The 25371-nt window shown below is 39.7% G+C and overlaps 1 protein-coding gene across 11 annotated transcripts in view; it reads left to right on the top strand.

The window, feature by feature from the left end:
* DDR2 (discoidin domain receptor tyrosine kinase 2) overlaps nucleotides 1–25371 on the top strand; it is a 162085-nt gene that overhangs the window by 86518 nt on the left and 50196 nt on the right. For 8 of the 11 annotated variants that reach the window (XM_021089500.2, XM_021089494.2, XM_085022553.1 and 5 more), the window contains one exon: nucleotides 13477–13585. The exons of the other annotated variants lie outside the window; for them this stretch is intronic. In XM_021089500.2, the coding sequence (XP_020945159.1) occupies nucleotides 13504–13585 (82 nt within the window). In that variant the 5' untranslated portion in view covers nucleotides 13477–13503. The remainder of the gene's footprint in view (nucleotides 1–13476; nucleotides 13586–25371) is intronic. 11 annotated transcript variants of the gene reach the window in all.

Genomic DNA, 25371 nt, shown 5'->3' with positions numbered 1-25371 from the left:
AACTGCATGGTGGTGGGTTCCCAGGGAAACTATCCTGAGAGGGAGAGAGAGCCCAGTGGAGATGTGTCACCTTCTGGGACCCAGCTCTGAACTTTCATAGCCATCATTTTCACTGTATTAATTTCATTAGAGGCAAGTCACTACATCAAGCTGATATTCAAGGAGAAAGAAATTAGATCCTAGTTCTCTGTGGGAGAGTGACACAAAATTTGTGGACACATTTGAGAGCCATCATAGAGATTTTCCGGATAACTTCGCTCTGGTTTAAAGAAATCAGTTACTGAGACGGACAGGGTCCAAAGAAGAATGTGTGCTTAGAGTTTGAGGATAAAACAGGAGAGTGGACCAGGAGAGGTCAGAGAACCTGTGTTTGACTGGAGGCCTGGCCCTGCCTCTGCCCAGCTGTTGCCCATGTAGAGGCCTATACTTTGGGGGCTGCCTTACCTTCTTCTCCTGTAATGAGAGAGGACTGAGAAAGATGAGCTCTTATCGACCATCAAGCTTCTGTGGCTGTGGGTCTGTAATTTTGAGGACGAATACCTTTATTTCATAACTTCCTGAGCAGTGGCCCTCCTGCTGACCTTCCTGTGCTCCAAAAAACATGAAGGCAGCCCTCTGCTCACCAGCACATGGGTCAGGGGTCTGAGGAACCTGGGCTAGAGGGTGGGCTGGGGCAAGAAAATGAGAGGGGAAGGGTGGGGAAGATGCTCAAGGTGGGGGAATAGTGGAAGCCAGGGATGAGAATGAAATATCCCTTTGAAAAGCCAGGGACTGCTAGAGCTCAGTGAGGTTAGATGACCTAACTGAGTTCTTAGCAGGCCCAGGGATACTGAGCTTCTAACAGAGCCTTTTGGGTTTGGAAAATGCTCTGCTTCGCTGTCTTTACTCTCCTTCTTCCTCCCATTAATCACCTGAAAGCCTTAGATTTGGCATCCCTAGTGCTCACACTATAGAGAGGATATCAGGCTTCCAAGGAAATGAAGTCACACAGAGGATGTTCTGCAGTCCATTCTGCCCCTGGTGGGCGGAGGAGTGTCTTCTGTGGCAGTGATCTCTCTCAGCATCCTCTCCTCATCCTGTATGGTGAGTAAGGGGATGATTTAGCTCTCAGGTTCCACTGCCATCCTACCACTCCCTGCCAATTTGATAAACTCTAGTTTTCTCTTACAGATGTAAAGAGTGAGGAAAGTAAAGTGCTCTCCTAACTAAGGAAGGAGCCGAGCTTGCTGTCATATTCCCCACTGAGCAGTGAGGGTCACTTTGGGTCATCTGGGGCACGTCCTGTGTTCTTAAATACTTATAGATCAGGCCCGTCTGGGCCTTTGGCTCAGCACTGAGCTGCTCCGTGTTGAGAAGCATGAGATGGGGACTCCCAGAGGAAAGCTGGGAATGAGGAAGACATCAATACATCCTTGGGAATCAAGACAAAGCAGGAGGATGTTTGGTACAGCAGAGATGGGTGTGTGTGTGCGTGGGTGCGGGTACGCGCATGCCTGTGCGTATGTGTGCTTGGGGGCCTACCTCCTGCCAAAGCCAAACTCATTTCTGCATATTTGTTTGCTGAGTATTAAATACTCCAATGATTGCTCTATTTGTTAAATCTGAAATGAAAATGACTCAGCAGAAAGGAAAACAAACCTTGAGTGCCCTGAATGAAAATCTAGGGTCTTGAAGCAAGTAGCTTTTCTTCTCCCCACCAAGCCCTAATCTTCAACACAAACACAAGCTCAAGCACCACACACAACTGTGCACACACCACATCTTGACCAGACTTCCATTTGACCCAAGTCCTTTTATCTCATTTCTCCTTCCCACTCCAGCCTTTCCAGGGCCCCACCCTTTCCTGTAGGAAGGCCAGTCTGAGTTTAGGTGGAGGGGCCCTGGCTGCAGGCCATAGCTGATTTTCCAGGAGGGCAGGCACTTTCTCTTTGGCCCCCATCACAGACTCAGTGTGAAGATCCCTAGGAGAAATCAGAGACTTTTTATTCTTTGGCAAAGTGGTGGTCACCTCAGATTTTTCTCTAGTTTATGGACCTGCAAAGATGGATTGTCTAGGGAGAGTGACCATCTGCCAGATCAGATGTGCTATGCTTTGTACACAAGTTGTATTCCTTATAATATAGTTTAAGGTATATTACATCATATACTGAATTACTGGGAGGATTTGCTATCAAAGGAACCCAACAGTGGATCCTTTTGTGAAAGTGAAGAACTATTTTGTAATGTGGAGACTTCCTCAATGATTTAGGAGTTTGGTAAGTAGATGGAACATTTTTTTTTTTTTTTTCTGTATACTGAATGTTATTTTAAATGTACTGTGTGAAAACATTGTTCAAAGGTACCCAGCACTGGAGGCCTGTTCAAAGAATTATCTTGTAATTGGATAAACATTTCATGAATTATGAGCTTGGCAAGTTCAGACATTTCTTCAAATGGGGTGCACTGCTAGTTCTGCTTGGTAATAATCAGCCCAGGGCAGGGTGGAGGGGGGGGAATGAGAGCTCTACTGTCTGTAAGTTACAGTCACTTCAAAGGGGTGTGGGAGAGACAGAGTACTCAACCTTTCCATTTTATTAGGGCAAAAATCCTAAGGGTTGCCTGCTTTACCTCCTTTTCTTATTATCACCAAGTGGAAATGATGGTGCTGTTTTTCCAAATAAATGCAATTATTTGTAATTTAAAAATTACATTTATAAAAGTCTTTCTTTTTGTGTCTAAATCTATCATCTAAATAAATATCATCCATTTAGAGGGGGTGGTAATCCCTCCTTTTAGGTTAGTTTTAAGGCTTGAGGATTATGCATGTATATTTACCTCTCTATTGTGTGTTATTATCTATCTATCTATCTATCTATCTATCTATCTATCTATCTATCTATCTACCAACCATCCATCTATCTATAAAGTATGTCTTCAATCCTATAGTAAAAAAATATATAGGCAGCAGACCTTGGGTTTGGAGCATGGAAATCTGTTGCTTCACCAGTACAGAGATCTCTGGGTATGTGAATTAGTTGAACTTGCTTCCTGCTCACCCTTTCTCACTCAACAGCTCAAAAGTTGTTTAAACACTCATCTCTCAAGGTTTCTGGCTGTATCCTCATGCATTCTCCTATTGGAGCTCTGGAGGAGAGCTTATTACTGAAATGGTCGGACTTTTCCCTCTGATTTATTGAGATAGAATTGACATATAACAGTGTGTAAATTTAAAGTGTACAACATGTTTATTTCACACGTTTACATATAGCACAATGATTATCACCAGAGCATTAACTAACATTTTCATCCTGTCATGTAATTACTCTGTCTTTTTTTGTGGTGAGGACATTTAAGATCTTCTCTTCGGTATAAAATACAGTATTATTAGCTATAATCACCATGTTGTACCTTTGATCTCCAGAATTTATTCATCTTATAACCAGGAACTGGTACCCTTTGATGAATCTCTCTCCATCCCACCCCACCCCAGCCCCTGGTAACCACCCCTCTTCTCTCTTTTTCTTTGAGTTCGGCCCTTTTGGATTCCACATGTAAGTATCAGCATAAGGTAGGAAATAGACTGACACATTAAGGCAGGTGGAAGAGAGAAATGCGGTACTTTCTCAGCTGCTTAACCTGGAGCTGCAGGAGACACGGGTCTGCCCAAGAGTGAGCCCTACCTGTGTAACCTGCCACAGGATGGGATGGTGTCAGGCAGGCTATACTGCTGACTTGGTCTTAAATCATCATGTAGCCCTGCTGTGTCTCAGAAGGAGACCTTTGGAAGCTCACTCAAGTACAGAGGAAACTTGTAAGAAGTTTGATTCTGGATTAAAAAAAAATCCTGATCATTTCTGCCTATGGCTGCCACACTTCCATCTTAACCTTCCCTTTGCTCCCTGGTTTTCCTGGTGGGTCTGACCCAGGGCCTATCTAGATTCCAGTGTGGACCATCCTGAGGTGGAGGGTCAACCATCTCCTGTCCAGCCTTGGAGGGCTTAGAGTCCTGGCTCCTATCGGAGTCAATTTGGAGTGTTCCTCCAGCTTGGCTAGGAGAGGGGATTTTGACTGTCAAGAGGGAAGTAGGCTTTTAGTTTCACGACGTGGACTCTCTGAGCTACATATTCATTGATGCTTCTTGGAAACTACTGGCTGTAGATGTGGGAGCACTGACCGTGGAATCAGAGAAACTATAGAAGAGTCTTAACTCTGTTCCTTTCTAGTTTTGTGACCCAGGCAAGTTAGAATTAATCTGATTTTGATATAGAGAGAAACATGGTCCTTCACCTTAAATGTCTCAGGGTCTGGATTGAAAGATAGAACTGTAATTCAGCATGATGAATAGGGACCAGCAGCCAGACGAGGTAAATCTGCCTGGATTGTGGCTAAAGTGACTTAGTGTCTTAGTTTCCTACTTTGTAGAGGGAGGTGGTAATCCCTCATTTCAGTTTAGTTGTAAGGCTTGAGGATTATGCATGTGTAAATATGTACTAAAAGGCAAGTGTTCTGAAAAAGAAAGGTGTCAGTAGCAATTCTCAACTGCTTATTGTTCCTACTGTACTTATCTGAAAGATGTACTAATCAATAATATCGCTCAGAGTTCCCATCATGGCGCAGCGGAAACGAATCCGACCAGAAACCATGAGGTTTCCGGTTCGATCCCTGGCCTCGCTCAGTAGGTTAAGGATCTGGTGTTGCCGTGAGCTGTGGTGTAGGTCGCAGATGTGGCTTGGATCTGGCATTGCTGTGGCTCTGGCATAGGCCGGCAGCAACAGCTGCGATTGGACCCCTAGCTTAGGAACCTCCATGTGCCGTGGGTGAGGCTCTAAAAAGACAAAAGACAAAAAAAAAAAAAAAAAAAAAAAACACCTTTCTCTCAATATCACAGATGATTCTCAAAATATGAGAAAGATTCACTCTACAGCTTGAATTTTTAGGATATGCATAGTTGGTTGGAAAGCACCCCGGGAATTTTTTTTTTTTTTTTTTTTTTTTTTGTCAAAGAAACCAATATGAATGACATTACCAAAAACACATTTTCTTTGTTAAAATGTAAACATCACAAATAAGGCTAGAGTTTCCTTTTGATCACCATTTCCAATCTCCCCTGCCAAGCACTGTGATTGCTGAAGGAACTACTGTTATCAGGACTTGCCTTCAACAGTTTCTTGCTCTGTCCTCACATGCCATACCATACCTCCAGCCTATTTGAGCACTAGAGTGTACACTAGATTGATACTTGTTATCAGCATGGTGTTTAACTCTCTAGATCTTTTATGTGCATGTAAATATCTATGAATATGTGTTACATCCATTAAAGTATAGAGTGTCTTTACATAAATCTTGCAACCCACTTATTCACCTAAAACCATGTCATAGACATCTAACCATGTAATTATATGTAGCTCTAACTCATACTTTTAAATGATTTCATGGTATTTCATAGGAGAAATATGCCATAGTTTATAGCATTCCACTATTGATAGAAATTTTTCCAAATTTAAATATTCTTTTTAAAAAATCATAGTTCCCGTCATGGCTCAGTGGAAACAAATCTGACTAGCATCCATGAAGACACAGATTCAATCCTTGGCCTTGCTCAGTGGGTTAAGGATCCAGCATTGCTGTGAAGTTGAGGACACGGCTCAGATACAGCATTGCCGTGGCTGTGGTGTAGCCCTGCAGCCACAGCTCCGATTTGACCCCTAGCCTGGGAACCTCCATATGCTGTGGGTGTGGCCCTAAAGACAAAAGACAAAATATATATATATAAATATATCCCCTGCAATGTTCAAGGGATCCAATTTCCCCACACTCTTGTCTACATTTGTTGACTTTCATTCACTTTTTTTGGGGGGGAGGGGGGATAATATCCATCCTGACAGATGTGAGGTGGATATCTCATTGTGGTTTTGATTTGTATTTCCTGATAATTAGCAATACTGAGCATTTTTTTCCATATATCTGTTGGCCATTTTTAGATCTTCTTTGGAGAAATGCCCTTAGTTCATTTTTAAAGGATTTTATTAGGTTTCTTCCTTGTTTTATTTTGCTATTGAGTTATATGAATTCCTTATATATTTTGGATATTAATCACATCAGATATATGGTTTGAAAACACTTTCTCCTATTTTGTAGGCTGCCTTTTCATTCTGTTGATTGTTTCCTTTGCTGTACAAAAGGTTTTTTGGTTTGATGTAGTTTCACTTTTTTTTTTGTTTTTGATACCTGAGCTTTTGGTGTCATATCTAGTCATTGTCAAGGCCACTGTCATGAAGCTTTTCCCCTATGTTTTCTTAAAAGTTTTAAAGTTTTAGGTCTTACATTTAAGTCTTTAATCCACTTTGAGGATTTTTTTTAATGTAGTGTGAGATAAGCCTTTAATTTCATTCTTTTTCATATGAGTACCTAGTTTTCTAACACTATTTGTTTAAGAAACTAATTTTTCTCCATTGGCATCCTTCTTTTAAAATCTTTTAAAATTTTTAAAAAATATTTTGACTCACCTGAGGCATGTTCTTGGACCAGAGATCTAACCCGTGTCATAGTTGCAACCTGTGCCACAGCTGTAGCAGTGCCAGATCTTTAATCCGTGGTGCCACATGGGAACTTCCATTTTAGCATTCATCATGAAGATCAGTTGGCCATAGCCTCTTTGAAAAACAGTATGGAGATTCCTCAAAAATTATATATTGAACTAACACATGACCCAGCCATCCTGCTTCTGGATACATATACAAAATAATTGAAATCGGGATCTTGAAGAGATACTAGCATTCCCATGGTCATTGTGGCATTTTTCACAATGGCCAAGATGTAGAAACTTCCTAAATGTCTATTGACAAATGAATGAATAAAGAAAATGTGGCTTATATATACAGTGGAATATTATTTTTCTTTAAAAAGAAGCAGAGGAATTTTTATCGTGGCTCAGTAGTCAACGAACCTGACTAGTATCCATGAGGATGCAGGTTTGATCCCTGGCCTCGCTTAGTGGGTTAAGGATCCAGTGTTGTCCTGAGCTGTGGTGTAAGTCACAGACGCAGCTTGGACCCCGCATTGCTGTGGCTGTGGTGTAGGCTGGCAGCTCTGATTGGACCCCTAGCCTGGGAACTGCCGTATGCTGCAAGTGTGGCCATCAAAAGACAAAAAAATAAGAAATAAGCAGATTTTGCAATATGAGACAACATGGATGAACCTCGAGGATATTATGTTAAGAGAAATAAACCTGTCACAGATAGACAAATAACCCATGTCTTATATTAAGTGTCCAAAGTAGATTAATAGAATGAAGAGAGAAATGGTGGTTGCCACAAGCTGAGGGGAAGGGGAAATGGAGAGTTACTAAACAACAGGTATAAAGTTTAAGTTAAGCAAGATGATTACGTTCTAGAGATCTGATGTACAGCATTGTACCTACAGTCAATAATAATGTGCTGTACCCTTTAAAATTTGTTGAAAGTCTTATATATATTATTCTTACCACAATAAAATAAACTAAAAAATATTGCAAAGCACTTCTTTGTGCCTACCTCATTGTGCACATATGTAAATCTTTTTCTGGGGGTAAATAATAAATGGAATGTATGTATAATTTAAATTGTCTCCTAATTTATGTACCCAGTGGCAAAGTATGAGAGTATCAATTTCTCAACACTATTGCTAAATTTCAAAATTTCACACTTAAAATTTTTGCCAATCTGATGAATAAAATTTGTATTCAACTACTGCTTTAATGTTTGTCTTTCTGATTCCAGTGAGGTTGAGTACTTTTAGATGTTTACTGGCATTATAGTATTTCCTTTGTTAAATGCTTTTTATTTACTTGGCTCATTTTTCTAGTGGCTTTTAAAAAATGATTTATTGAGATTCCTTATTTATACCAAAAATGTACATACGCATTGTTTTGTTGTAAAATTTAAAGTATTTATCTTAGACTGTTGCTTGTCTGCTAAGTTTGTAATATCTTTTATCTCAAAAATGTTTTGAATTTTGATGAAAAAATTTACTTTTTTTCATTTGTGGATTTTGCTTTTTCATCTTACTTATGCAAGTCTTCCTTTAGCTCACAGCAGAGTCTCAATATTTTCTAGAAGTACTTTTATAATTCTGTTTTTACATGTTGAGCTCTTTATTTTTGTCTGAGGCATGGATATACTTTTATTTATTTTTGAAGAGGCTATTGAATCATCTGATACTTTTCACCAATTTTAAATGCCCCTTTTCTCATATAGAAATATTCCCACTTATATATGTCTTTTCTTGTATATATAAGTAATGCCTATTCTGTTCATTGTTCTGTTTATCAGTTTCTCTGCTAATGCCATATTCAGGAAGGGCTTCCCTGGCCATCTTCCCTGAAATAGCCCTCATTCACTCTCCATCATATTATTGCATTCTGTTGTCTCCATGGCACATATATCTCCTTAGCTTTCTTATTAACTTGTTTGCTTGTATATTATAACCTCCTTGATGACGGGGCTCTTCTCTGCATTTTTTAGAACCTATCACAGCACAGCACCTAATAGACTTTTAGTAAATAGTTACTGAATGAATGAGTGAAGGCCAATGAATTTTCATTTTAAAGGTGTGAATAATTTTTTGTCAAAGACATTTGTACTGTTAATCAAAGAAGGGGGTAGAGAAGAACCTTCTATCTTCTTGAAATTCTTCCATGTATGTTTATGTGTTCTGCTCACATGTCACATTGCTTAAATATTGAACCTTTGGAAAGATTCATTCAAAGAGGCAGAAAAAGATGTTGTCTGCTTATAACAAGCTTTGGGGATACTTCCTTTTAGGGTATGGAATTTAGAATAGTCAGATGCAATCACTAATGACAATCATTAATTCACTCTGCAACTGTTTATCCAGCACTCTGCTAAGTGCTGAGAATGCAATGATGAGTGAAATAAATGTGGAGCTTAGGGAGGCAGAGACATTAATTAGACAACCCCAGAAATGGATATATACTTAGAAACTATGACCATTTCTATGCAGAAAAATTATGATGTTTCCAGTGCATGTACAGTCAAGTGGATCAGAGAATATATCACTGAAGAAAGAAATGGTCATTGATCTAGACAAAGAGAGGTATGAAACTTTCTGACAGAGGTCCGGAGGCAGTAGGAAATGTAAAAAGGAAATGAAAGAAGTCTAAAAGGAACTGAAGTGGAAAAAGTCAGCAGGGGCATAGCTCTGGTGAGGTAGACAGAGGTCAAATCAAAGGAGAGTATAGATAAAAACCAAACCAAAACAAACAACAAAACAGCTTAAGTGGATTTGGGAGTAATACAAACCCTGGGTTCATGTATGAGTTTTGGTGCCTATCAGCTGTGCAACCAGATCAGTTTTAACCTCTTCCTCCTCAGTTACCTTACTGATGAAAACAAACCTTATTGGGTTTCCATGAATATTACATGACCTGGTCCTTGGTGTGTGTTAGATATCCATGGTATAGTTATAGTAGTTCTAGGTTTGCTAATGGTTCTCTTGTATTTGTTAGCTGCTGGACACCCTAATTTTAAGCAAACAAGTCAGAAATAATCACTGGTATTGGAGATTCACAGCCTGATACCAAGTAACACTTTCCAAAAGAAAATTAAGTCAACCCCTTTTGAGCAACTTGTAAGTTCTACTTAGCTCAGTTAAAAGCCATTTTTGAGCACCTACTTTGTCTAATATATAAAGTATTCCTTTGGAGAGATAAAAAAGAGGTTGGTTTTTTTGGTTTGTTTGTTTTTTGGGTTCCCCCCCCCCCCGCCAGCATATGGAAGTTCCTGGGATAGGGGTCAAATAAGACCTGCAGCTACAGGCCTATGCCACAGCCACAGCGACACTGGATCTGAGCCACATCTACATCATGCACCACAGCTTGCAGCAGTGCTGGATCCTTAACCCACTGAGCAAGGCCAGGGATCGAACCCACATCCTCACTGAGACTATGTCAGGTTTTTAACCCACTGAGCCATAATGGGAACTCCAAGAATGAGCCATTTTGAAGCTAATGATTAAATACATAATTTTATAACAATGCTATGGAGGATCTAGCAGAAGCAAATTCAGTGCGAAGGGAATGAGGTATAGGAGACTCTCCTTGAAGAAGGAACCACTGGGGAAGATATGGAGGGAGAAGGTAATGATCAAGGAAGGAACCACAAGGAAGATGTCAGGAAAGAGAATTGTAGGACTCTTCTTCAAAAGGTGCTAGGAAGGGGTGGTCAGCTAAGGCCGTGCTCACAAGGCTAAATGGCTGCTTACAAGGAGCTCATGTCTTTGTAGGACATCCTGGATTATGGTTATAGGCTAGTGCTAGGCTACAGCCAAGACCGATGTTTCCAATTTCTGCCTGTGTATTTCTTCTTCTGGGCGTGGTTTTTGGTGGACTCATTTATGGAAGCACAGTATTCCTGCTGTTGGCAGTGGTAGCCACTGAGACATATTTTATCTCATCTAAATCAATGCCATGGAACCACGCTCATTACCCTTTTGTGGGCCATGGATCACTTCCTGCCCCTGTTCCCTACCTTGGGGCTATCAAGTCCTTTTTTTTTTGTTTTGTTTTGTTTTGCCCATGCCTGGGGCATGCAAGAGTTCCCAGGCCTGGGATTAAACCCAAGCCACAGCAGTGACAACATTGAATCTTTAACCACTAGGCCACCAGGGAAATCTGTTGCTTTAGTCTTTTCTGTTTGATTAGTTTTGGCTCCATTCTCTTCAGGCAGAACTATCTGAACACCTTTTTTTTTTTTCTTACCACTTTGGGTAGGTCAGGTTTCTACTGCCTAGAAAACATCATAGAAAGCTCTATTTCTTCAAACAAGTATCCTTGCTTTATTATCCTATTAGTTACTCCATTCCCATTATTGATCATTAAAATCTTATTCATCTTTCACGAATCTGGTCAGATGCTGATCTTACCATGAAGCCTTCTCTGATTGCTCCAGCTTAAGTGGATTTCATCTCTCTTTATAATTTTGCACTATATAATTTTTTCTAACAGTGGATCCAATGTTTGTTAATTACTAGTGTTACCAGGAAGAAACTTTCTTTTTTTAATAAACTTTTTATTCTTAAACAGTTTTATATTTACAGATGCATTGCAAAGATAGTATCTAGAATTCTTACTTACCCAATATCCAATTTACCCTATTAACATTTTATATTAGTGTAGTACATTTGTCATAGTTAGTGAGCCAGTACTGATACATTATTATTAACTAAAGTCTATACTTTATTCAGATTTCTTCAGTTTTCCCCTAATGTCCTCTTCCTATTCCAGGTTCCCATCTAGGATGTCACATTACATATTTAATCACTGTCTCTCCTTAGGCTCCCTTAGCTGTGACAGTTTCTCAGACTTTCAAGTCTTTGATATACATGACAGTTTTTTTTTTCATTTTTAAAATTTTACTGAGGTATAGTTGGTTTATAAGGTTGTGATAATTTCTGCTGTACAACAGAGTGATTCAGTTATTCATATATACGCATCCGTTCTCTTTCAGATTCCTTTCCCATGTAGATTATCACAGAATATCAGGCTGAGCTGCCTGTGCTATACGGCAGGAACCTGTTGGCCAATCATTATGTATACCTCAGTGTACATGCCAAGAAACCCCCAGTCCATCCCTACCCCCATTTGGTATCCACAAGTTTTTCAAAGTCTGTGAGTCTATTTCTATTCTGAAAATAAGTTCATTTGTATCCCTTTTCTTTTTTTAGATTCCACATATAGGAGTTCCCATTGTGACTCAGCAGGTTACAAACCCAACTAGTATCTATGAGGATACAGGTTCAATCCCTGGCCTCACTCAATGGGTTAAGGATCTGATGTTGCAGTGAGCTGAGGTGTAGGTTGTAGATGCGGCTCGGTTCTGACGTGGCTGTGGCTGTGGCTGTGGCTGTGGCTGGCAGCTACAGCTCTGATTTGACCCCTAGCCTAGGAACTTCCATATACCCACAGGTGTGGCCCTAAAAAGAAAAAAAAAAAGATTCCATGTTTGAATGATATCATGATGTTTACCTTTCACAGTTTTGAGGGTTACACGTTAGGAATTTTGTAAAATGTCCCTCAATTAGGATTTGTCTGATTTTTTTTTTTTTTTCATGACTAGGCTGCTGTCATGGGTTCTGGGGAGAAAGACCATAGAGGCTAAGTGCCATTTTCATCACATCATATCATACTTACTCTCAGTGTGACTTGTCAAAGCTGATGCCAACCTTGATCACCTGGTTTGAAGTAGTAGTCATCATGTTTCTCTACTGAAAACTTTCTCCATTTCCATGCTGTGCTCTTTGAAGAAAGTCACTGTGTACAGCTCACACTTAAGGGAGTGTGTGTGTGGGGGGGGTGGGGTGGGGGGGGTTGGGGGTGGGAGGGGTGGTTATACACCACCTCTTCAAGAGAAAAGAGTATCTAGATAAATTATTTAGAATTCTTTCGCATGGGAAATTTGTCTATTTGCCCTCATTTGTTTATTCAATCATTTACTTATATCAGCATCGGCTTGTAAATATTTATTTTATACCTTGGGTTATAATCCAATACCACTTGATTTATTTTGTTGCTTAGATTGTTCCAGCTTTGGCCATTAGAAACTCTTTCTGTTGGCTCCTGTGTTCCTTTGCCATATCCCCATCATTTTTATGTGTGTATACTTTCTCAATTTGGGGCACTAAGATTCCTCAAGATCATATTTCCTGCTCCAGTCCTAGAATCAGCAGTTTTTCCAAGGAACCTTGGTTCCTTTGATTGGAGAATGGTATTAGAAATCAAGATTTATCTACTAGATTTGCAATTGGGATGTCATTGCTTCTAGGGCCTCTAGGCTGACATAGCAGGGCATAGCAGGGCAATATGTGTGTAAACATTAACCTATGTATACACACATATTTGTAAACATTTCCATATGCAGCCATCTATATTTCTGTTAAGCCAAACACGAGTTCATATTGCTGTCTCAACTAATCCATTACCACATGGATTATTCTGGGGGAACTTAAAAATACAAAATTCCAGGTACCACTCCCAAACTAATAAATTAGGATTAAATATTGACCTTTTGAAAGGTCAACACAGTAACATCATTTAATGTTTTTCTTGGTTTAATACTGGAATTAATGTCAAAATTATGAAAACATCATAAATAAAAGTTTTACTTATCACCATTCACAATTTGGGTAAGTATTTATCTTACTGAAACTTTGTTACCCACTTATAGTTTTTGCTAATATTAATTCCATGAGTATATGATCTACTAGGGTTTGAAAATTTTTGTATTTCATGACTATTTAATGTCCCAGTTTGAAAACTCTTATATTATGTGACTATTTGATGTCCCATTCAACTATCAAAGTCTATGATTTAAAGTTGTATAGAAATAAACACGTAAGAACACAAAGGTAATCATACAAATTGTGTTCATCCATGTTGACAGTATCTGCCTCACTCATTCCCTCTCCTCTTTCTTGTTTTCTTGCATTTTTGATGGGCTGCAGGCTCAAGTTCTAACACCACCTTCTGAGATGATCCTGATTCCCAGAATGCCCTGGATGCTGCTCCTGCTGCTGACTATCTTGAGTTCTGCAAAAGCTCAGGTTAATCCAGGTAACACAGCCATTGCTCAGCCCTGTGCTGGAAGACCAGTTGAACACTCAAGCCCATCAATGTTCATCTTAGGAAAGGCACTACTAAGGGTTCTGAAGGGTCATTCCCACCATTTTTCTTTAAACCCTTCATGGTGAAACATGGCCACTGCAGGAACAGAAACTAATATACTCTCTTTATATAACATATACTATTTGTTAAAGACTTCTTTTGTAGAGTAGAGTGGAATACAAGTAAATTTTTAAAAATGGGAGGTGGGAGCCATCTTTTGGAAAAGAGAAGGAGATAATTTTTAGATGTCTTGGACAACTTCTGCAGATTGGTTTTCCAGTTATTTTTGGCTGGCTAAGGTCCTTATTTTATTTGAATGTCATGTTATGCTTTGAGGACCCTGATCTTGTACGATTTCAGGCAGTTTTTCTTTCCTATGTGCTCAAAAATAGATATGTTAGCCCTTCCTGTTGCCCCCCCCTTTTTTTTATTACATGTGTATTTTAATTTTAAATTGAAGTATATAATTGTATCATTTGCCAATTAACCATAGTAATGTCTCTTAACAACCTATGCAAAATTGGTGATTTAGTCTGGTTTTGGATGGACTACTCTTCTGGGCTCTTCTGGATTCATGCACATATCTGGGAGTCAAGCATTCACCCCCACACACCCATAGAAAGTGGAAGTTCCCAGGCCAGAGTTCAAACTGGAGCCACAGTTGCTGCCTGTGCCACAGCTGTGGCAACACTGGATCCTTAACCCACTGTGCCACATGGAAACTTCCATCAGCTGCTATTTATTGGCTCATAGAGGATGGCCTTGGCTCTGACAACTGGGGCAACTTCACTCTTCACTCTTCTCTGGCAGACTAGCGTAGATACTTTTTAATGAAAATTTCACAGGATCAAGAGCAGAAAGGGAAACATGCAGCATTTTGCAAGCCAGAGCTTGAGCCATGATCACTGAGATCTCATTGTCCAAAGCAAGTCATATGGCCAAGCCCTGAGTCAGAGTGGGAGGGCACAAAAGATTATATGGGAAAGGTCTGAATACAGGGAAAGGTGAAAGATTGGAGTCATTTTTTTCATTTGCCACAAATATAAATATAGGAAAGTATAAACATAGCCTAAGTGCTCAATTTGATGAATTTTACAAACTGAGCACATCCATCTAAGCAGTATCCAGATTAAGAAACAGAGCTATTCCAGCATTTCAGAAGCTTTCCTCATGCTCTCTTCCAGTCAATTTTCCCCATCCTAACCCCCAAGGGTAGTCGTTATTCTGTTTTCTAACAACATAAGTTAGTTCTGCCTGTTCTTATACTTTATATAAATGGAATCATAGGATGCATAAATACTCTTTTGTGTCTGGCTTCTTTCATTCAGCATTTTGTTCATGATATTCATCCTTAATGTTGCACGAATTTGGCAACTATTTTCATGATTGTGTATTAATATTTCGTTTATCCAGTCTGTACTGGGTGGGAATTTGGATTATTTCCAGTTTGGCCTCATTTTGAATGAAGCTTCTATAATCCTTTTATAAAGGTATTTTGATAAAGATATATACTCAGGTCATTTGGGTATATGCCTAGTATAAGCTGGCTTATATGTTACATGTGATCTATTTTTCTGCATACTGCCAAGAAGTTTTCCAAATTGACTTTACCAATGTACCACCCCATGGCAATATATCAGAGATCCAGTGGCTTCATTCTGTATTTAGATTCCCAAGGGCATTTCCATTTTCTCCTCTTCATATAGCATGAGCATACATTTGTGAAATGCTCACTATATTCCCTTTGCAAAAATTTTATTTCTATGGGATTTTCTTTATACCTCCATAGGCCATATATAGGCCATATATAATCCAACACCTTAAAATCAGTGATTAGTTGGTTAAATAAATCCAGTGCCTTATTACTTTCTTATAATAAACATAGTTGATATATCTCAGATCTGAACTTTGGCACCACTATTTCAGTTTTCTGGTGTGTATTATTCGCACCTAGTTGAAGTTTAGTTGCCTCTATTATGTTTAACAAGCCCCATGTCATTCTCCCTGCTTTGGTCTCTAAGAGTCACTATGAGTGCACAGAATGGCACAGTGTTTTGGGACTAGGCACACTCATAGAGACTGGTATGCCAGAAAGATATTTAAGAGACCAAACCAAAAGAGCTAGCTATCTGTGTTAGACAACACTGCTGTAGCCCTGGAGCAGGCAATGGGCTGTTTGAAGATAGAAAATAGTTAACTTTAAATCATTTCCCTCCCCCCATTCCTGGCATCAACTATTTCTTTTGGCTCTTTCTGTCAAGAAAAAGAAATAAAGTTGTTGTGATGATCTTTAGAAGAACATGGAGTATTTGAAGTATGTTGAAGGAATAAGTCTTCTCTCTACCATTTTTGGTATTTTATCAAGGTTAACTGGAAACAAGCAATGAGACGTTGTCATCGGTGAGTCTAGTCATAAAACTTGGGTTTCATGGAGGCTTAGGGCTTGATGAACACAGAGTAGGTTAATAGTAAATGCACTTTAAGGATGACTTCAGAAGTCCTTATTGGTGTTACTGAAAGTAATAGAGTAAATTCTTGGGTAGTTAGATTTCCCCACAGCCTGGCCATTAGGATAAATAGATGAAATGTTGGAGTTAAGTCCAGGAGAACTGAGCTGTAAACGAAACCTATATACATTCAATTGTTAAAATATTGAAAGATGTTTTAATAGCTCATTAAGAATAAATATTGTTTGACAAATAGCAACTGGGCTAAGCATTAAATTCAATTAATGTATAAAGTCTAAAACAAATATTGATTTAAGCTCACTTGGAAGATTTCACCATGACCATTGGTCAATGAGCCTTCTGTTCCTGGTATGACTTATTAATAGGGATATTGAATATTTAAAAATATCAATCTAGAAAAGTCAGCATAAGCCAACAGAGGGTGAATAATACTGGTATTTAAAGAAATTATCTATAATTTGAGAGCATAGGTCTCCTAAGGTACCACCCCCATGGAGACTACAGAGCAAGCTAGTGATATAGGTCAAGGCATGATGCCCGTGAGACCCTTGGCTCACTACTCTAAAGCACTGGAGTTTTGACAGTGGCAGCAAAGCAGGTGGTGGGTCAGGTGATGTTAGTGTCATTTCCAGTAATGGCAATGTTGAAATTGGCATTGTCACTAGGGGCTAAGTAGAAGGTATGCAGGTTCTCATGGAAAATACTGAAATACAGGTGTGTGTACATAGTCTTGAGGTGTGAGCCTAGTGAACATCCCCTGCAAAAGTACTTCAGGGATTGGGACCTACAGACTGTCAGTTCAAGGAGGAAGTCCCTGGAAAAATGTGAGGCAGTTTCCTCTGTCAAAATCATGGCTCAGGAATATCTTTTACCTATTGGCATCTGCATCAAAGAATCATACCAACAATTTCTGAAAAAACATTTCTATAAATCATCAAATAATTTGGATATTATTAGAACAGTCTAATGAATGATTTGTAGTTCATTTGGAAAATAATGTTTAACTCACTTAGAAAATTATTTTGAGGAGCTCCCGTCGTGGCTCAGTGGTTAACGAATCTGACTAGGAACCACAAGGTCTTGGGTTTGATCCCTGGCCTTGTTCAGTGGGTTAAGGATCCGATGTTGCCATGAGCTGTGGTGTAGGTCTCAAACGCGGCTCGGATCCCAAGTTGCTTTGGCTCTGGTGTAGGCCAGCGGCTACAGCTCCGATTAGACCCCTAGCCTGGGAACCTCCATATGCCACGGGAGCGGCCCAAGAAATGGCAAAAAGACAAAAAAAAAAAAAAAAAAAAAAAAAAAAGAAGAAGATTTGAAAAAAAAAAAAAAAGAAAGTTATTTTGAGAACAACCCTAGATACAATCCTGACTTGGTCTTTTTTTTTTTTTTAATTGAAGTATAGTTGCTGTACAAAATTATATAAGTTACAGGTGTACAATGTAGTGACTCACAATTTTTGAAGGTTATACTCTATTTATAGTTATTATAAAATATCTATAGTCCCTCTGTTGTATAATATTTCCTTGCAGCTTATTTTATACTTAATAATTGTTTGTTCCTCTTAATTCTCTACCTGTATCTTGCCCCTTCCTACTTCCCTCTCCCTCTGGTGACCACCAGTTTGTTCCCTGTATCTGTGAGCCTGCTTCTTTTTTCGTTATAGTCACTAGTTTGTTGTATTTTTTAGAGTATACATATAAGTGATATCATAGAGTATTTGTCTTTTTCTGACTTATTTCACTTACAATAATGCCCTCTAAGTCCATTCTTGTTGCCCTCTAAGTGGCAAAATTTTATACACATACACACACGCACACACACACAAACACACACACATACCGCACCTTCTTTATCCATTCACCTGCTGATAGACACTTAGTTCGCTTCCCTTGGCTTGGTCTCAAATCAGTTGTAGGACACTAAGATATTATACACCTCTTTGTACTGTCTTAATCCTTTCACCAATAGTAAAATTAGGTTGGATTAGATAATATATGAGACCTTTTGTCACAAACTTACTGTAATTGAGTGGTGTGGGAGCTTAGCTGTCCGTATTAGAAGATATTGATAGATTTTGGGCTTAGAAATTGGATGGATATTCTTCATAAAAAAGACTGTATATCCCCAACTCCCTGCTAGTTCACAGGCTCAGGGATCTAAAGTCTGAACTTCAGGAGAATCTTGCCTTTTAGGCTAAGCACATAGGAGATATCTTGTAAATATTTTAAAATTTAAATCCTAAAATTCTCCTTAGTGACAAGCTGAGTACAGAAACCCCTGCCCCAATCTGGCCTGCAGAAGTTTCATGGTACTAGAATCCATTTGCTGTAGGGCATCTTTTTCTCTAGAGGTGGAACCAAGAAGAAGCCCTTTAGACAGAAGAAATAGTATATGCAGTGGCTGAGAGGGAGGAAGAGTACACGTGGGACTGCCTGGTGGAGGGTCATGAGTGAAGGACCCAGAGAAGCAGTTTTTCATCCTCCTGTAGGGTCCATGGGTCAAGGACCCTCTTTCCCAACTTGGTCTGGGGCTACTGGATTTAACAGGAGAGTTGAGAGTCCCTCCATGGGAAAGAAAGTCTTTAGACTCCACAAGGAAGTGCAAGAATATTCCAAGCTATAGTTGTTGCTTGATCAGCCACCAGGGTTCGTCTTTACCACAGGGTATAAGACCAGTTTCAGTGGCCATTGAGGATCCAGAAACTTATGGATTTCCAAGTGGGAAACAGAAATCTGATGATCCTGAAAACCTCTCCCAGGTCTGAAGTCCTAAGGACTCACCCAGCCAACTATATGACTGCTTGTGTAAAGAACTGCCAACTGCCCCACTCTCCTGACTTGGTTTGTGATGACTATGTGTGCTTACAAAAAGGGAGAAACGCCCCTCTCCTCCCCAACAAGCAACCTAGGCCTTTAGGATTCAGGGTACAGAGCCAAGTCCTGGGACTTCCCATTTCCATTCTTCATTTTCCCATCCTAGGAAGTAAGCCACTTGCTAGCAGTTCACAGGGGCCACTTCGTGGGGTGGGGAGTCCTCCTTTGGTGTCTAGACCGTCCCCACTTTGAAAGAAGGAACAAAGATATTAAGGGTTTGGGATTCTTTTCCTACTGGTTCCAAATATGTTTTTGGTTCATCACTGTAGTTTTATTCTTTTCAGTATCAGTCCTACATTCAGGATCATATAGAGCTCACACTTGGAATTTGGATCTCATTAGGACACTCAGCAAGCAAAGCTATAGCTGGAAGCCCTTCAGGACTGACTGATCTTTGCAGAGAAACCAAACAGCCCTGGAGATGTTCTGGTTCCCTTCTGCTCAGAGTTGTCTCCCTGTCCCCACTCCCTTATCTCACACCAAGGCTGATACCTGCTACTTTACCTAAATACGTTTCCAAATTGGAAAATCATTTGTGTTTCCCTGGGTTCTCATCATTCCTGTCCCCAGAGATGTGCTGAGAGGGTTTAATGGAGCCTCAACTGTTAATGAGAATGTAGTGCTGGTTCCAGGCTTCTGAAACCAGACCTGAGGTATTAATTAAGGCTATGCATGTTTAATTAAGGCTGTGTGTATGTGTGTGTGTGTGTGTGTGTTTGTGTACACACTTTATATGGCTTGAGAAGGCCCCTGGGAAAAAGATAAAAACGGCTGGGAAGAGACCTCCCTGGTTGAATTTCTCTTAACTGAGCAATGCTAGATGCTGCCCAGATTGGCTCTTTCTTGTTTGTATGTTTGTTTATCAAGTTTAGCCTGAGGGTGGCCTCTGGTATCCTTCCTGCCAGTAAGAGGATCTTCCTCTGGGGATAACAGAAACTCATTTGCCCCTTGAGCACTCTTAGTTGTGCCAAATGGAGAAAAAGAAAATGCAGATTTCAAGGAACAGTACCAACAAATATTTAATGAGCACTTAATATTTTCCAAGTACTATTCTAAGTGGTGTCAACAAATTTAATCTTAACAACCATCTTATGAAGTAGGTAGCATTGTTATTTCACTTTCACAGAGGGGAAACTGAGGCCAAGAAACTTTAGGTAACTCACTCAAGGTTATAGACCTAGCCATGTGGCAGAACTATGATGGGATCCACCTCCAGAAAGCACGGTCTTGACCTCTATGCTCTACTGCTCCTGGAGTGGTAGACTCAGAATGTTTTGCTACCCAATCACATCGAGTCTCTGGTGTCATGCTGGTTGAGATACTAAAGGTACAAGAGAGATCCAGAGATAAAGAAATTTGTCGGGCTGGATGAAAACAGGAAGGGAGAGATTTTGAGCTTAAGTGAAGGCACAGTCACAAAAAGAAAAACAAGGGAGAGGAGATGGTTGCCATAGAAGGGTCATAGGACAAAGATGAGGTTAAGGTGGTGGCAAAAACAGGTATCACATAATTTTGGGATCCTTGATATGTGACAGATGCTTTCTGATCAAAGGCTTTCCCTTCACCCAGTGATAACAAAATGCTGTGCTAGTGGCCTCCTGCCCAGTTTCATGTTCCTTTTGCTATAAGATTTAAACAAATCTGGAGTCAGGACATTCTAAACTTTAAACAAGCAATAAGTTTCTCTGGACCCTCTTTCCAGATTGTTCCCCAAATTGGTGGTTCTTCTTGACCCTGAGGTCACACTACAGGCAGTGTGGAGAGCCTGTGCTGACAGCAGAGTGTGATGACAACATAGATGGTGGATAGAGATGGCAATGGAAATGGAGGGATCTATATTCTATTTCCAGCTCTGTTGCTGTCTTGCTTTGTGATGTTTGGCAAATCTCTGTACCTCACTTTGCTCACTTATAAAATGGGAAGAATAGACCCTGCCTGCTGCCTGCACTTCACAGGGTTACTGTAGGGAGATCAAATGAGATAATGGAAGTCAATGGGCTTTGGAAAGTTATATAAAAATATCAAGGGTTGTGATTTGTTACTTTTGGAAGAGAAAGAAATTAAAATTACCCAAAGACTATAAAACAACAGTTTTTATCAAGCGGATGATGGAGGAGGAAAGAGCAAAAGAGTTCACTAGTGACTATTATGGTCTCTTGTGGTCACCGAGAGAGAGACTCAAGTTACCTTTGGGGAATAGGGGTTTCTGACAACCCTGAACTCTGGCTATCCTAATGCATGGCCCTGTGCCCAGGCCGAGCATATCCACGACAGTGTATTTTTTTCTGGGGAAAATGGTGTGATTGTTGACTTAGCTCTTGGTCTTAGCCAACAGACCTCTGAAGAGCCTGAATGTGGCAAGATAGGCCTCCCAGAATTTCTCAGTGGTTTGGACACATACACAGTAAAGTAAAGCAAAAGTTAAGACATTCAAAACAATGAGGGTTTTTGGAGGGGCTTAAGTGGGAGGTGATGAGTTGTTAAAAAGTATGCAACTTCTTTTTTTCCTGCCTCAGATGATTGTGACTTTGGCCATTGTCTTATTTGGTGTGGTGAGCATCTTCTGTGTCCTCATGGCTTTCGTACTGCTTGGCTTATAGAAGCAATCAATAAATGTTTGAGGAATTAAAAGAAGGCAGGAATGAAGGAAAGTCAAGAAGTTCCCTGGCTTCTCTGTGTATTTCTACAAAAAAAAAAAAAAAAAAAAAAAAAAAGGATCTAAATTATGCCACGTGTGTCTTGGTCTTACAAAGATGTTCAGAAGCTGAGCAGACATAAGAATATTATTCCTTCAAATGTTGAAAGTGTTACTACATAGGAGGATGACAGACTGAAGTTCCCTGAGCTGCAGCTACTAATGTGCAGTAAAGAAGTCCAGCGTCTGGTGTCCAAGGGCTGGAAGAGCCCTTCCCCTTGTAGAGGTCAAGAAGCCTCTGTGCTTATTCCTAAAAGCCTAACTTCCCACTTTGGCCTGCGGGCAGAACATTTTAGTGGTCATAAATACAGAAAAAAATGTGCTTAAATTTGCCGAGATGTGTGTAAAGCTCTTACCCTTGGTATTTCAGGCAATGAATTTGTATTTAATCTTTTGAGTGCTGTTAAGTCAAGAGATAAGGTCTAACAGTGAAGTGTATCTTCTATGTATAAGCATTGCTAAGTAAAGAAATGGTTCATCCTGGCACAGGAGAAGCCCTGGCTATGAGGCTAGGCTAAATCCACCTTGAGAAAGCTACAATATTAAATAACATCTAATCTTTAGTAGGTTAGACTAATATTTAGGACTTTGTTACAGCTTTTCTTATTGAGTTACTTGCTCAACAGTGATGAATAACTATGCTACTACTTCTATTGTTATAATGGCTGCTGCTGCTGTTGCTGTTGTTACTGCTGCTGCTGCTGCTACTGCTGCTACTACTACTACTGTACTACGACGACGACTAATGACGATAGTATTACTGACCCAGGTTCTTAGACTCTTTAATCAATAGAAATTGATAAAAAGCCAGAAGGGAAATTTAGGCAAAGTTTTATTGGCACTCATGCTGTAGCATGTGGGAGCAAAACAAGTAACTGTTTCCTTGCTTGCTCCCTGGGGTGGTGAACTGGTTCCTTAAATGGGGAAGAGATAGGAGTGGACCCCTGGGTCGGCTGGAGGGTGGCTTAGGTGGTCCACCCACCCTCTTGGTGGCGCTGAGTGCAGGGACTGTGTGCAGTACTATGCTTTTGCTCACAATACTTCAGAAGGAGGAATTGGGTTTTGGTCTTTTTGTATCTTATTGTTCATAACTTGCCCCAGCTGCACAGGTGTGCAGTTTTTTTTTTAGTCCCTTGTAGTTTCTTTGTATTCTGTTGCTTGGGGAGAAGAGGAGAGTAAGTCCAGGTGCAAGCACTGCAGTGAAGGGTACCAGGTTCCAACTCCTAGCCTGTCTCATTAGCAACAACATGATATATCTCTGGCTACTGATTGTGTTTCTTGATTAAATAAAATGTATCCTTAATTTCTCTTATGAGGATGCATCTGAGTTTCTCTCTTGAAATGCCAAGAACAAGAAATTTATAAATATCAGGATAAATTTGAACACATATTTCTTTCTTTATAACCACTAAGATGCCCTGCATGTGGGTAGATACTGGCTTGGCCCACTTCTCTGTGAGGCTAGGGTGCTCTTCTCTTTAGAAATGTGTTTGGATCTTTGATTTTCTTAAGAGCCTGTGAACCCAAAGTCCAGATTGGTCAACAGTAAAGTCATTGGCTCTGTCTTTACTTGGTAGGGTAGAATATCTTCATTCTGGGCAATTGATAGGGTATAAACTTGGATTCTTTGTCATTCAGTGCTTTTCAAAAAATCCTATGTTTTATCCGTGGCCTCTCTTCCTGGTGGGTCCTGAACTCTAGTCTTTGTTTTGTCAGACTCAAAAACTCAGCTCAGCCTTTCAGAGGGTTTTCCCTTAGGTTTTTATACTGCCTCTCTACACAACTCCAGTATTTGGCAAATGTGCTGAACAGGAAAATAAGCTGCCTGCTAGAAGGATCCCAGGTTATTTCAAAAGCAGTAACCCCCCTACTGGTGCAAAGCCCAGAATCAGTGTCTTGCCCTTAGCCCAGCTGACTACAAATTCTCCCTTTTCTGAAGTAGCAGTGCCTCTGTTCTCACTACCTCAGCAACTATCAGATGCCTTCAAGTAGATGATTTTTTTAAATTTTATCTAGCTCTTCTAGTTATCCTCAGGGGGAGCATTGCTTACTGCAGGCTACTCCATCCCACTTGGAAACAAAAATTAAAGTTTAGCTTTTACCTTGTTGCCCTTGTGATTCATGTTAACTGATTATACTTTGCTTCTTGAACTGGCTAGTAGGAAGCTCAGAGTCAAATGTGAGGACTATCCCAGCAAACAGTAAAGAACCAAGTGTAACATGTTTTGGGATTTATCCATAGCTTTGAATCGTCCCTATTTTTTTCCTTTTCCTACATTCCTTCACTTATTTGCTTGTTTATTTATTTACTTAGTATCTTATACAGCTTTGGAAGCCAACTCCAATATTTTTTTAGAGTGAATTAGAGTAAAATTATTGAAAAATAAATAACATCTAATCTTTATTAAATGTTACTTCTCTAAGCATTGCTCTGCTCTAAACATTACTATCTAAGTACTTGACATATGTTTACTCATATCTCCTTATAGTATTCTTATAAACAAGTACTATTATTGTCATTAAACTGAGAGGCTAAAGGCTTAAAAATCCTTCCCAAAGCCATAAAACCTCTGAATTGCTTAAGAAAGAGTGAATGTAATATTTAAAACAAATGACCCCTCTCTTTCTCTTAGATATTATTTAGTGATTCCCTACTGCCTCTCATGAAGTGTGCTATGTTCTTTGTATACAGTATATTAAATCCTTACAACAACCCTGCTTGGCAGTGTTATTGAGGGTGAGGAGATTGAGGTGCAGAGAGGCTTAGTAACTTGTCTTGGGTTCCACAATTTGGAAGTAGCAGAATCAAGTTTTAAGCATGGATCTATGATGATTCTAAACTATGCAGCAGCTTCTTTCTCAGCTCTTAACGCATAGTTACCCAGCTGTCTCTATCACTTGCCTCCTTGTTGAAGGAAAGGGCACTCTATTTTTACTATGAGGCTTTTATTAACTTTGTTAACCAGGAGTAAGAACTTATCTCATCTGACCCTCATCTCAGTAACAAGAAATCCATTACAGCTTGGGGACCTCTCTTCTGGAGCTCTGCAATATTTGTTTCTGCAAAGTATTTTGGGCTTTTAGGAAAACTGAAATAATAAAGAGCTATTCTTTTTTTTTTTTTTAAACTATGGAAGTATAGCTGATTTACAATGTTGTGATAATTCCTGCTGTACAACAAGGTGATTCTGTTATATGCATCCACATATCCATTCTTTTTCAGTTTCTTTTCCCATATAAGTTATCACAGAATATTGATTAGAGTTACCTCTGCTATATGGCAGGTCCCTTAGAGGGCTATTCTTATATGAAATTTCAAGTTGGGCAAAAGAGGTCTTGGCAAAATAGCCTCTTTGTATCTATAGGAACCCAAATAATTTTCCTTGGCACCTAGCAAGATCCCATCATGTAGATATGTACCTGCATAGTGATCCAGTCTGAAGTAGCCTGCTAATAGAGCTTGTGGAAAGAAGGGGCCCAAATCACACTTTAATCAGACCACCTTATTCCCTCTCAAGCTAGAAAAACTAGGTCAAGGTGGCCAGGCTTGATGAAAGAGGAACCGAGGATCAGGAGATCTGAACTTCAGTCCTGACTACACTAGTCAGCTGTACATCTTTGAGTAAGTCAATTCACCTCTCTGGGCCTCAGAAGTTCTGATATTTAACATGGAGCCATCAGAGGGTTGGTTTCCTAAAG

Source organism: Sus scrofa, chromosome 4 (genome assembly GCF_054392235.1).
Source record: "Sus scrofa isolate SSC_HxYL_T2T_F1_AM1 chromosome 4, Sscrofa_HxYL_maternal_Yorkshire_Landrace_v2.0, whole genome shotgun sequence".
Lineage (NCBI taxonomy): Eukaryota > Metazoa > Chordata > Mammalia > Artiodactyla > Suidae > Sus > Sus scrofa.
This window is presented reverse-complemented; position numbering and strand designations above follow the sequence as displayed.